The 12,743-nt window shown below is 40.2% G+C and overlaps 1 protein-coding gene across 1 annotated transcript in view; it reads left to right on the top strand.

Moving 5' to 3' along the window:
- Window positions 1-12,743, top strand: part of SYK (spleen associated tyrosine kinase) — a 47,078-nt gene that overhangs the window by 12,058 nt on the left and 22,277 nt on the right. The window contains exons 2-3 of the mRNA XM_066181642.1: window positions 2,804-3,247; window positions 4,689-4,849. Of these exons, the coding sequence (XP_066037739.1) occupies window positions 2,837-3,247; window positions 4,689-4,849 (572 nt within the window). The 5' untranslated portion in view covers window positions 2,804-2,836. The remainder of the gene's footprint in view (window positions 1-2,803; window positions 3,248-4,688; window positions 4,850-12,743) is intronic.

The following is a 12,743-nucleotide window of genomic DNA, read 5'->3' as shown; positions in this document are numbered from 1 at the left end:
AAACCTAACATTACCCAATCCACTACAAAACCATGTGCCTGACCACCAGTCTGTAGGTCTTTAAATCCCTTCAGGGATGGTGATTTAAACACTTCCCTGGCAGCCTGTTCCAATACTTGATAACCTCCTCAGTGAAGAAATATTTGCTGATGTCCAATCTAAACCTCCTCAGTACTACACAAGGCCTTTTGTTCTCATCAGCTGACACACAGGAAGAGACTGACTCCAGCCCTGCCTGGCCCATGCCACTGTCACTTGCAGAAGAGTTGCGCTCCCCTGTGCCTTTCTAGGTGCCTGGTGCCATGTCCTGCAAAGAGAGACATACAAAGTGATGGGGCTTGCCTTGTGCGTGGAGTAGAAAAGTCAGGGAGGCATCAGAAGGCTGTGGGAGAGGGAAGATGATGAAAGAGCCTCCTGATGGCTGTCCTTCAAGGCTTGAAAGCAGCTGCTGCAGCCCTGGGACCAGGCAGAGAGATGTTGGGTTCAGCTGGTCTGCACCCCTATCTCTGCACCCCACTGGAGGGAAGGGAGAGATGGCAGGAATGGAGAGCAGGAGGAAAGCCCTTGTCTCCTCCACACCTCCAAAGTGCACAGGCTGGGATCTTTGTTGCATGTGGTAGGTTCTGCCAAGATGTCAGGAGAGTTTGGGGGAAGAGCTTGTATATCCACAACCCTAAGCCCCCACACCCTCCCCCAGTCACCACCAGTTTAGCACAGTGAACCTGGTGGAGGTGGTCAGGGAAGAAAGAGGAACTTCCTGGGAGTGTTCCCTGCTACCAATGCACTGGCACTCTTGCACCCCCTGTTCCTGGACAGGCTTCTGTGGAACCCGCATCAATGTGCAGCTGGGCAGGGGAAGGGAAGCACTGGCAGGGGTTACCCTTGTGCAGTCCCCATACCTGCTGCTGTCACCAATGCCAAACAAGCATTGGTAGAACAAGCCAAGAGTCCTGATGGAGCCTAAATGTCTTGTATGTGCACCTACAGGGGCCTGGAAAAACTGTGGGCAGTCAGACCCTGCTGAAAAACATCCTGGTAACAGACCTTCCTTCCATGATGACGTCACAAGAGTGCGAGACACTGCCTAGCCTGGAAGGCAGATGCACCAAAAGGGGCAAAATCTGCTCCACAGTATGTTTCCCTTCGTTAAGCTTTGTTAAATTCCTTTCATTTGAATTCCTTTGCCTTTCCAGGTTCCTTTGAATGCTATCACAGCGCTGTGATGTTTTAGTCACCGCGCCATTTTGTATTATTTGTGAACTTGCTGGGGCTGTGCTCTCCCCACTGTCCACCACCTCAATGAAAATCTTAAATAATATTGACCCCAATCCTGACGCTGGGTTACAATACTATTAACTGGTCTCCAAATGGGCATTGTATTATTGATTGCAATCCTCTGGCCCTGCATTAAGTTATTGAATGAATCTATTCCATTTGAAGAAAGCTTTTTCTGGTAGAGTCAGAATGGTCATTTTGCATACAGAATAAATGTTTGGTGGTAACTAACTGAGGACTTCCTTCTGTATCTTCAGTTACAACTTTTCTTTTTTGCAATTAACAAGAAAAGTAATGTTTTTGGAACATTATGGGAACAGTATGGGAACTTAAACCAGTAACTTTTGGTTGCAGATCACAAGTGTAATAAATAACATGCTGCACAAAGTTCTGTTTTGTAGGGTTGCAGTATCTTTGCAACTTTGATATCTCCCTTATTTGGGTTGGTGGGAGAAGACCGGAAGATCTGCACAGCATGTGGTTTGTCATGACTGTGCCCTGTATAGTTTTCTATGCTGTGAGAGCCTTGTTGACTTTTCTGTGTCTTCCTCTCCCTCTTTCCCTGCCCACATCAACTCTTTATGTATTCACAGCATAGCACAGGTATTTCTCTACTGTTTTTTGACGCAAACAAAAGTGGCACGAAATGGGCACTGATGGATTAAGTATGAATTATGCAGTAGACACAAACAACTCTGCCTGCTGCAGGACTGCCAGGGAACCTGTTCAGTCTGAAGTGCTGTTTGCCAAAAGGCTCTACATTAAGATTCCCATTCCTCCGTTACACCTTTGCATTATGGCTCCTCCCTTTTTGCATATGGTCTTCCACACTTTTCTTCATGTAACTCGGTTGCACACTTTGACCAGCTACAAGGCAAATGGTTGGTGGTATTAACCCTATTCCCACATATCCTGAGCTGTTTAATGCTGATTCCACAGGTTGCTGCATGGCTTCCCAAAAATCATGCTTCATTTTTTTGTGAAGGGCTCATATTTTAACTCCTATGTACTTCCCAACAGTAGAAGTAGAAACTGGACTTCTGATCATTTTGTGCACTTCTAGCCAAGGTGCTGGGAAGCAGGAAAAGAGAGCTGCTGGGATTTAAAAAGACAACTTCTAACAAGATTAAAAAAAAACCCGAGATCTTCACTTTAAAACAGTTTTTTAAATTGTCACCATATGTATCACCAACAAATGTATTACCAAAATTGCCTCAAGCTATGCCGGGGGGGTTCAAGTTGGACATCAGGAGAAATTTCTTCACAGAAAGGGTTGTTAAACATTGGAATGCTCTGATCAGGGAGCTGATGGAGTCACCATCCCTGAAGGTGTTCAGGAAACAAGTGGACAGAGCTCTCAGTGCCATGGTCTTGTTGACAACGTGGTGACTGGTTCAGGTTTGGACTCAATGATCTTAGAGGTCTATTCCAGCCTAAATCATTCTGTGATTCTGTAAGCATACTGCCATCTTACTGGTTTATCTTCTTTTTTCTACTGACATTCATGTCTATGTCTTTATATTTTCAGATATAGCGTTCTAGGCGTGTGACTTGGAAAACCATGGCTTCCAACACAAACCCTGCTAACCATTTGCCATACTTCTTTGGCAATATCACACGTGAAGATGCCGAGGAGTACCTGATGCAGGGAGGAGCAAGTGATGGACTATACTTGCTCCGCCAAAGCCGGAATTACCTGGGGGGCTTTGCCCTATCCTTGGCCCATGGAAGGAAAGTTCACCACTATACAATTGAGAGGGAGCTGAGTGGCTCATATGCAATTGCCGGAGGCAAGTCTCATGCCAGTCCTGCTGAACTCATTAACTATCACTCAGGGGAAGCAGATGGCCTCATCTGTCTACTGAGAAAACCTTTCAACCGGCCACCAGGCGTTGAACCCAAAACAGGACCCTTTGAAGATTTGAAAGAGAACCTCATCAGAGAATATGTCAAGCAAACTTGGAATTTGCAGGTAAAACCTGACTGATCTCACCATGAAGTAATCTCTGAGCGAGGAGAAAGAGATTGCAGTGTTTGCTTCCAGCTGTTGTTGCTGCTGCTGGGTAGTATTTTTTCACAATGAAATCATAGCTGTTTGAGCTTCGACAGTGAGGGTTTTTCTCCCCCAGTAAATGCAGTAACTTGGCAATAAGTGTAGTTTTCCTGAAATTTAAACCCTTAGAATTTCTGCAATGTTCTCAGCTAGCATAATCTTATCTACCTTTGCACTAACATGTCATCAGATTTGGACCAAAAATTAATACAGGTAATGAACAAGATACAGAAATGGTTTGTCTCATTGTTTTTAATTTTGATTTATTATGGATTGATATGCAGGCAGGCATGGTGACATGATGACTTACATCCTGCTCTTTTGGTTGGCCTTGTTTCTGTAATGCTAATTTAGATTGTGTCCAAAACAGAAATAGTTCCTGAAAGACAATAGTTTGTACACTGCAGAGCACTGCCTATATATCTTCAGTGCTGCAGGGGTCAAGCAGGAATTTTCCATATGAAGGACAAGGTGTTGGATTTTTTTCCTGAGAGTGACTATGAAGAAGCTAGTCTTAACATGGAAACACTAGCGTAGGAGGCTGCAAAAGGAATATTATTTCACCTTGAGATGCTATGAGGTACTTCATGAACTCAGGAAGCTACACAAGGTTTCTAATCTCTTTTGCTGGTAGCAAGTAACCCTATGAATTCTACTCTGTAGAATACATGGAGCAACCCCCAAACTGGGAAAGCCTGAAACTTATACAACATTTTCTATAACTGCTGAGGTTCACAGTGTCTTTTCTGATGAGTCTGAGCTCAGTCTAAAGGGAAGTTGATGTGCTCTGGTTAAACACTGGTGAAACTAGTGGGAGTTGCCCTCAGATTCCAAGCAGGCCCAATTTAGAAGTGGTAGGTTGTAGACAAGGTTAGAAATGTCTAAGTTAATATTACTCTAAGTAAGATACTCTAAAATGGGAACTGTTCTGTCTGGGAAAATTTGCATTGATGTCTTTGACACGGACATGCTGTAACAGTGCAAAGCACATTCAGTCTATTTTAGTACACTGCCATAGGATATGTAATTTGGAGGTATGTTCGAAATCTCAGACTGACACAAATTCTGTTTAGCTATGTCTCATTACCATAACAATCTGACTTTAAATACTTTTATTTCCATGGTTTTATTTACTGATTAATTTTCCTTCTTTTTCTCAGAGGAACAGGGAGAACCCTGTTTTTATGATGTTTATATTACCATATGCTAGTTCCTGGTTTAAAATTTTTATACCAACCAGGCCTTCACAAACAACAAATATGTGCAAATTTTGGATGTCCCAAAAGACAGGGAGTCTACCTGTCATCTTTTATTGCAGAACATAGTTTGACTGCTTCACCATGTTTTTACTGCTCTCTAGGGGCATGCCCTTGAACAAGCTATCATTAGTCAGAAGCCTCAGCTGGAGAAGCTGATTGCCACTACAGCCCATGAGAAGATGCCCTGGTTCCATGGGAGGATCTCTCGGGAGGAGTCAGAACACCGTATCCTCATTGGGTCAAGAAACAATGGAAAATTTCTGTGAGTTTATTTTTCTGTGGTGTTGCTGTTTGCCTCCAGTGTTCTGTAACATTTGAATTTGATTTGAATAAATATCAAATGAGACTATGCCCTCAAATGTGGTTCATCCACAGCGAGGGCACTCAGTTCAGCATAATTTACGACATGATGCCTCCTGCCCTAAGCAGGTCCCTCACTTAACTAAAGATGGAAAACTATAACAAAAGCCTGGAACACCTGCAGGGTTGTCCACCAGGGCCTGCTGGAAACAGTTGTCACCAGCCCAGGGCATCCCCTGGCTTTTGCAGCCCCACTGTCAAAGCCTGACCAGCTGCACCCAGTACGCAGGCTTATTGAACTGGTACAATTAGAGACAAGCTGCCTATGTTTGCAGCTGTTGGGATCTGTATCTGTCGAGTCTCCCAGCGAGAGTGGTAGTGCTTTGTTTTGTAGTTAAGCAACGGTATGAATCGCTTCTACCTTGACAGCATTATTTTGTGTCTGCTGCTTACCCTCTGCATTTACCCAGCCTAAGGATCTTTTGTTTTCTGAGCACAAATGTGTAATTAGGATAGTGACTGACAGCCATCATCTTGTGAGGACTAGAGCCAGGGTTTCTTTCTGGAAAATCCTCAAAGGAAAAATACCAGTGTTTTAACAGAGCTGTCTTTTGTCGTCCCACTGCCCACCCAAAAAGTATATAATGATAAAAAATTAGTCTTAAAAGTCATGGCCAAGTAAGAATGGCTTAGAGCTGTATAATTTCTCAGGGAAATTTCATCACCTACCTATGTAGTTTTCTTTAGCACTCAGGCTTCTTTGGCTTTTTTTAGAGGTAGTCCAAAGTGAAACCCCACAAGTGAGTGCAGGAAGGATATGCTTCTTCGGTACAAACTCTTACACTTTAATAATTTTCTGTAATTTTGCAGTACTAATTGCTAGTGTGGGTGCAATCCTCGCATATTTCCATCTTTCAATCTTAGTTGACAGGAACCAGTAACTCCTTTAAATCCTATTCCCAGTAGAGTGAATTCCTATAAGGTCTTAACCACTACAGTCTTTGACTGTAGTGACATCTCTTTTCTTGAACTCTCTTTTCTTCCCTCAGTCCTTGAATTTTTTTGTGTTTCATAGCCACTCTCACTCAAGTAGCCATGCATGTCTATTTTCAGCCTTGTATTCCTTACTGGTGGGGATCGTATCCAGGGGGGGCATTTACCCAGTTGCTTTTGCTGCCATAGGTAACAAAACATAGTAATAAACTTGTTACAGATTTTGTTATACTTGTAATAAAAAAATTTTTTACAAAAGTCACAAAAATTTGTGGAGTAAATAGAAAGTACATTTCTTTCTGCTGCATAGATGTTTAGAGGATTTGATGAACATAGATGCTGTTACAGATTACCATCCCAGCATCACCACATAACCTCCCCTTTTTCTTGCCCTGTGATTTTGCTAATTTCTTTTCTTACTTTTTACTCATAACGTCCAGCAATTGAAACAAAAAAAATTTCTTTCTTTTAATGGCAATTTTATACCTAAAAATAGATTGCTTTTTTGCTTTCTGTTTTAACACCTTACCAAATGTACTTTGTATCAGCTGAGTCATGATGTTGATGATGTATTAAAACTGGCAACTTTTCCAGTTTGCCTCAGACACACATTGGTTTCTCTGTGGCCAAAGTATTTCTCTTTGGGGCAAGGTGGGGAGGCTGGGAGACACAGGAGGTAGGAAACTGAGTTTTGTTCAAACAAAAGGATCCATTAGCTAGTATTTCCTGACAACAGGGATAGGTTTTGGAGTGAGAGAGTGAAATGTTTTAAGAGACTTGACATTTTCAGCCTCCTATTAGAAATACTGGTCTCCTTTTAATTCTCTATAAGCATTCCTACTGCTTTGATTGGAAATATTTTCCCAACATTTTCCTACGTTCCTGAAAGATGGCCTAGGAGGCATTTCTGATGCTGTTTTCAGTGGCATGCTCAATGAGTTGTGGGGGAGCATTCAGACTTTCTCCCACAGGACTGGTTATGTCAATGGATCCATATTTTACGTAGTTTTGATGGAACTCAAGTGGCTGCTTTCATATGGGGGAGAGAAACCCATAGAGGAGAAAACACTAATTTTAAGGCTCTGTAGAACTACCACTGGAGCTTAAATAACATGAACTGCTAGTGTGTTGATCTTGGGTCCCTCTAATTAAGGAGAAGACTGTTTACTTCTGTAGGATGCTTTCTGATGTATTAATTGTTCTTGCACAGACTTCCTATCTGGCCATCTTAGAATGTGGTAACCACTCAGTTGCCATTTGCTCCTATGGTCTCAGTGAAGACACAGAGAGAGAACTTCATCTACCCCACAGTTCAGTAGCCACTGCAGCAAGAGAAATAATGTGTTGTTAATTTGTTTTGGAAGCAGTTATTTTACATTCCTGAGCTGTTCTAGCTCTCAGACCCATAGACTTAGAGGCTCATCACAAATAACAAAAAAACTGTAATTCAGAGTGGTTTATTGCTTTCTGCAGTGGGTTGCCTAACATGGGCCTGCTTGGCAGGTGTTGAGAAATAAACCACTCATTTCTGGCTAACTAAAGCAGAAGCAGCAAACCTGTTGAATGTGAGAGTGGTGCATTGTTGTACATTTCAGGCACAGACATCACATAGTTTTACTTACCCAGCAGCAGTGCTTGTCTGAATATTCTGTACATCTGCGGATTAAAGGCTTTGAAGTTGTGACTGTGAATTAGTGGTTTTTTAACACTGGTCAAGATAATCAAGTGCAGTAGCTGACCAAAAGGTAAAGCTTTCAAACATTTAAGGTTTAAGAGATGTCTGCCTGTTGAGGTAGGAATTGGAACCTGGGGACAAAGAAAGGAGCTAGATTTTTGAGGAGATTAGGTACTCTGAGGTTATTTGACAAGTCCACAAGTAGATACTTGTCTGTAACAAAAATCATATTGTTGATTACGGAGAAAATAATAAATATTAAAAGGCTAGAATATTTCTGTATATTTTTTAAAAGGGTCTCCAAAACTCGATTACAACTTGATTACTGTATTACTTGATAGCAATACAAGATTATTAAATCTAGAATTATTTAAAATGGCTTAAATAAGGAAATAGTAGAAAAGCTTTCTAACTGCAATTCAAAATATCATGAGTAGCATCGTAAAAATAACACTACAGTGCATCCAAGGAAAAGTTCTGAGCTGAATGGATGTCTTACCAGAGAATTTTCAAAGATATTTTTAGTTTTTTTCATGGCTTGAAAGTCAATAAAGTATGTATGTGGATGCTAGAGAGCTTGTTTTCAAACCCAAACACAGAAACCATGTCATGAAATGACGTGAAATGGGAAGTAGTTTTTACCTCTTCTGCGAAGAATGTTTATGTAAGATTGCCACTCTAGGCACGAACTTTGGAGGAAAAAAAATAGCAGTGGAATAGAAGTCAAATCTCTAAAATTATCTGAAAAGAAAATGAAAATAGAGAACTTTACGTCTGAAGCCCCACTTAACTTCACAAATACTGTTTTTCATTCTGTATTAGATGATGGTTCTTGACCAAACTCCTGGGGTTTATTACATTTTGCCTGGTAGGGAACATTAATCATAGATCAAACTACTAATATTGGTAATACTTTTTTTAATACTGTAATAGTATTTTATTAATAATGCATCATTAAATATTTATAATATTGTTAATATCTGTGTGAGTTCATGCATGCTTATGTGGAAGAGTTGAAAAATAAATTATAACTTTGCTAAAAGCGAACAGCAGAAGAGTTAATTTTCTCTCTAGTTTCACATATGAAGCACCTTGGGAATGTGGCCGGGGTTGTCAAATCTTGCCATCAGTAATGACCACTTAAGTTATACAAGCATGTGATCTTCATATGTGTTAAAAACCAAAAGTTCTGAAGTTGGAGGTGAATAAAGAATATTCGGAAATACTGTTAAACTTAAAAATTCAATATTATGGAAATTGTGAGTGAAGGCATTGCAAATCAGTAGTTGAGTCTATATAAACTTCACATCTTTTCATAGCTGCATGTAGTTCATAAAATATGAATAAAATATGAGAAGTTGTGTAAAAGGAAAGGAGAAAACTATTTTGGTGTCATATGAGTGTTTTCAGTATGTAATGAGCATATTAAAGAGGACAAATCTAGTTTAGACCATTATAATAATAAACCACAGTAATATGCCGCATTATGGCATTCCAGGACAACTAGAAACAGAACTGTCTCTTACATGTCACAATAGTTAATACTAGTAATAGTATTTCAGAGTAATGAGGTTTGAAGTGCAGTTGTCTGTAAGAGTTTTCTTGTGTTTGACCAAAAATTTCCGTTTCTGGTATATATAGCAGTATATGTTTACACTAATATTGCTGCCTTCTTCTAGGAGTTTGCTGCTACCAGACTGCATACTGAGCTAGGTCATGTTTCTGAATTCTTTAGATAATTCTATCAGTATTAAGTTTGTATCCATAATAGGAACTGGACATTGTTGACGTCATAGAAGAGGAAAACAATCCTATTAAATGTGTCCTTAATTCAGGGTTATTAATTAATGATGAAGTTCCTCCTGAAAGTGCCAAGCAGTTTCTAGGCTTAGAAATTATGCTTGGCATAAAAATTTTTCAAGATAAATGATAATAAACAGACAATGAGCTGTGTTTCTGGAAGTGCTGGCTTCCTCTCCACAGCAGCCTGGATGGTGCCTATGACTGTTTGGGGGAGCTGTTTACTGATCTTCAGTTAGGTACGTGTTGGGTGCCACTTGCAGACCAGTGCGGCAGGGCTGTGGCTTCTCAAGATGGGTCCTGCACTGGGTGCTTCAGCAGCAGAGTGAGTCTGAGGTGTGAAAAAAGCTGTGATCTAACCAAGATAGATATACTAAGAAGATCCAGGTGCAGTTTTACCACAGAGCGGTTCATTATGCATTTGGTGAAGCATGGTGTATTTTGCTGCCAGGGCAAAGTCAACTAAATTGACTAATACGATGCAGTCCTTCTCGCGAAAGTATTTGGTAACTGTGCAGCAGACTCACCAGGAGATGAGTTTTTAAGTTCCATTGTAGATAGCAATAGTGTGAAACTGAGATGTCTCCTAAATTCTGTCATGTTCTGACATTTCTGAAACAACTTTGAATGTGTTTGTGAACAGGGGAAAAGAAATTATGCCTATGAAGACAGCAGTCAATCCATTTTGCCCTTTATATAATTCTTTTACAGATGGCACCAAGTTCATCTCTTATTACCCTCCTAACTTGGAACATATGCAATGTGCAGCAGATCTTTGAAGTGATAATGAGTAGCCATGTTGTTAATAGCATTGCCAGAGAGATGGTCATGAGGGCAAGACAAGCAGGGAATGGCTGGAGCTCCATCAGCAGTGGGGAATGTCAATATCTCTGGCATCAACAAAGCTGTAATTGCTGAGAAAGCAAAGCAATGTCGAGAATAAAATTCAGCATGCCTTTGGATTCAGGAGCAAGAATAATTTCACACCATTCCTAAAGCAAGCATTTTGCTTTTTATTTTCTTCATAATTCTCCTCTGCAGAATGCTGCGACTTCTGTCTTTTTCTACACAGTCAATGAGGCATGTTGTAATAGCAATTTATTTCTTTGACCCTCAGGGATATTTTTCTTTAGAAAGAGAGGGATCATTTGGGTTTTCAGATGGAAACAGAAAAAATTGGGACATTGTTCTTTTTGCTTCCAAATGAAAATACCAAAGGAAGGAATGGTTAGCTATTTACACTGTCTATAATAGTGCTCCAAATTGCTATTGGTTGCTATCTAGGTTGCACTCTCAAAAAAATACTCAAGCACACATTGCATGAAATATAAAATCCATACCTAAGTATTCTCTGCATTGGATTAGTTAACTATTTGAATTTCTGCATTCCTTATTCTACTCTTTCAAAAATGTATGTCATAAAAAATCTAGATTCCTTGACACTTCTCAAATATAGCTATGTACTCAAATCTGTCCTCAATGAAGTTGTTCATATTTCTGATTAATCTCAGTGGATGAAATGACAGTGTTGTTTATTTGCAGGTGTTTATCATCTTTATGTTTATCTTCTGCATATATTTCAATTCTCTGCAATAGCATGAAATAGAAGACCAGGTGGTACCTCACTGCTGGCTCCCTTCCTTGCCAAAATTTTAAAATTAGGACTTATTTTTTAGCAGTTTTTATTAAATATTGTGTTTCATTTCAGAGCACTTGAAAGCAGAGAGTGCATTTGGAATTTTGAACTTTTTTCTCAATGTTCTGAAGATTGTTACTTTTCATACAAGGGAAGTTCCATATATGAAGAGAGCTCCCAGATCTGATGTGAAGGCTCTGGGTAATACAGGCAGCACCATCAAGAAGATGTGAAACTTTTATTTCCATTCAAAGAGGTTTCATTTTACAACCTTTTAGTTTGACTAGCATTTGCCTTTCAATTTTTTATAGCAACTGTTGACATAGAACTGTTACCCAGCTGCCGTTCTGGAGGCTTAGCCTAACCTAGACAGCCGTTACCACAGTCTGCAAAACCAAAATGAAATTGTGAAACATGGCTTGGGGCAATCCATGTCACCCAGTAAGGGTTCTGTCTGCCAAAACTAAGACTTTGGCTGTCAGTTCAATGCATGTGATACTTCTGCTTTTTGGACATATTGGAAAGATGGTAGTATCTTCTGGTTTTGTGTTTTGTGGGAATCCAGGTTGTGTACTTCCTGATTTTTGTCTTTTGTAGGGATCTAGGTTGTGCTGGAGTTGACTGACTACAGGTTAAACCCACCTGCTCCATAACCCTAAGGGAACAAGTCTCCCCCAGGACCCAGATTATTCGTATGTTAGAATGGAGGTGTTTTTAGGATGTGCAGTGATAGAGCTGTCTGACAGAAGTTGACATGACTGAACAGCAGATGGCTCCAGAGTTGTGTAACTATTGGGCTAGGGGAAGAAAAAGCTCCGAAATGCAACTACAACCTTATAAACCTGAACTCCACCTAAATCCTGCACTGAAGAGTGATGGAGCTATTTGGGTCTGTGCCATGGTCTTCATGGAATCAGAACTCTGCTCTCCCATGGGGCCTGTGCTCTCAAGAAATGTTTGTAATGCCTCTTGTGAGAGTAACAAGTCTTGCAAATGAGAACCAGTTCCAGTAGAACTATATTGTACTGGACCCTCCATTTCTTCCTGTGAAATGCAAAGGATATTTGTTACTGAGAAACAATCCATTGCGTTTTTATAATCTTTTTTGTGCTTTATTCTGAATAGAAGCCCGATTATAATGAAGTGCCGTTTGTATTTTAGGAACAGTGCCCTCCATTCTGAAAATATTTTTCTAAGCTTTATTTGCTTAGAGCAGGTCAGAGAAGACAAAGTAAAAGTCACTCTTCATTTTAGCAGAGCCTGTTGTTCTTCACTGGTCAGTCAGCACAGGAAATCAGCAGGCTGAGAAAACACCTACATGCCATGAAGAAACCACAGTGTGTTTCAATTTGCTTTAGAGAGTTATGCAAGTTACTTTGGTTTCAGAAAACAAAAAACTGACCCTACTTCCCTTTTCTTTTAGCCAGTGTCCTGTTCACATCTTAGGCAACAAGAATCACTCTACTTGAAAGAAAAAGGTGCATAAGTAATTCAGAAAAAAACACAGTTTTTCTTCAGCCTTGAGAGAGTCAGCTGAAGAGAATAATTTAATAGTAGCCTCTGCAATCTCCTGAGATGTAACAGCAAGTACCAGTGTTGCACCAGCAAAGCTTCTTAACACCTTAGTGAGAATTTACTGCTGTGTTTCTTTTCAAGGCTGTTCCAAAATTTGAGGGAGAGAAAGTAGATTTCTGTGCACGCCGGAACAGGAAATGTTTTAGTGCTCCAGAATTTAGGCTTTTCATTAAAAAA

Source organism: Chamaea fasciata, unplaced genomic scaffold, assembly GCF_029207755.1.
Source record: "Chamaea fasciata isolate MVZ Bird 193981 ecotype frontalis unplaced genomic scaffold, bChaFas1.0.hap1 SCAF_4, whole genome shotgun sequence".
In the NCBI taxonomy this organism is placed as follows: Eukaryota; Metazoa; Chordata; class Aves; order Passeriformes; family Sylviidae; genus Chamaea; species Chamaea fasciata.
The sequence above is the reverse complement of the archived record's forward strand: the minus strand, read 5'-3'. Positions and strand labels throughout refer to the sequence as shown.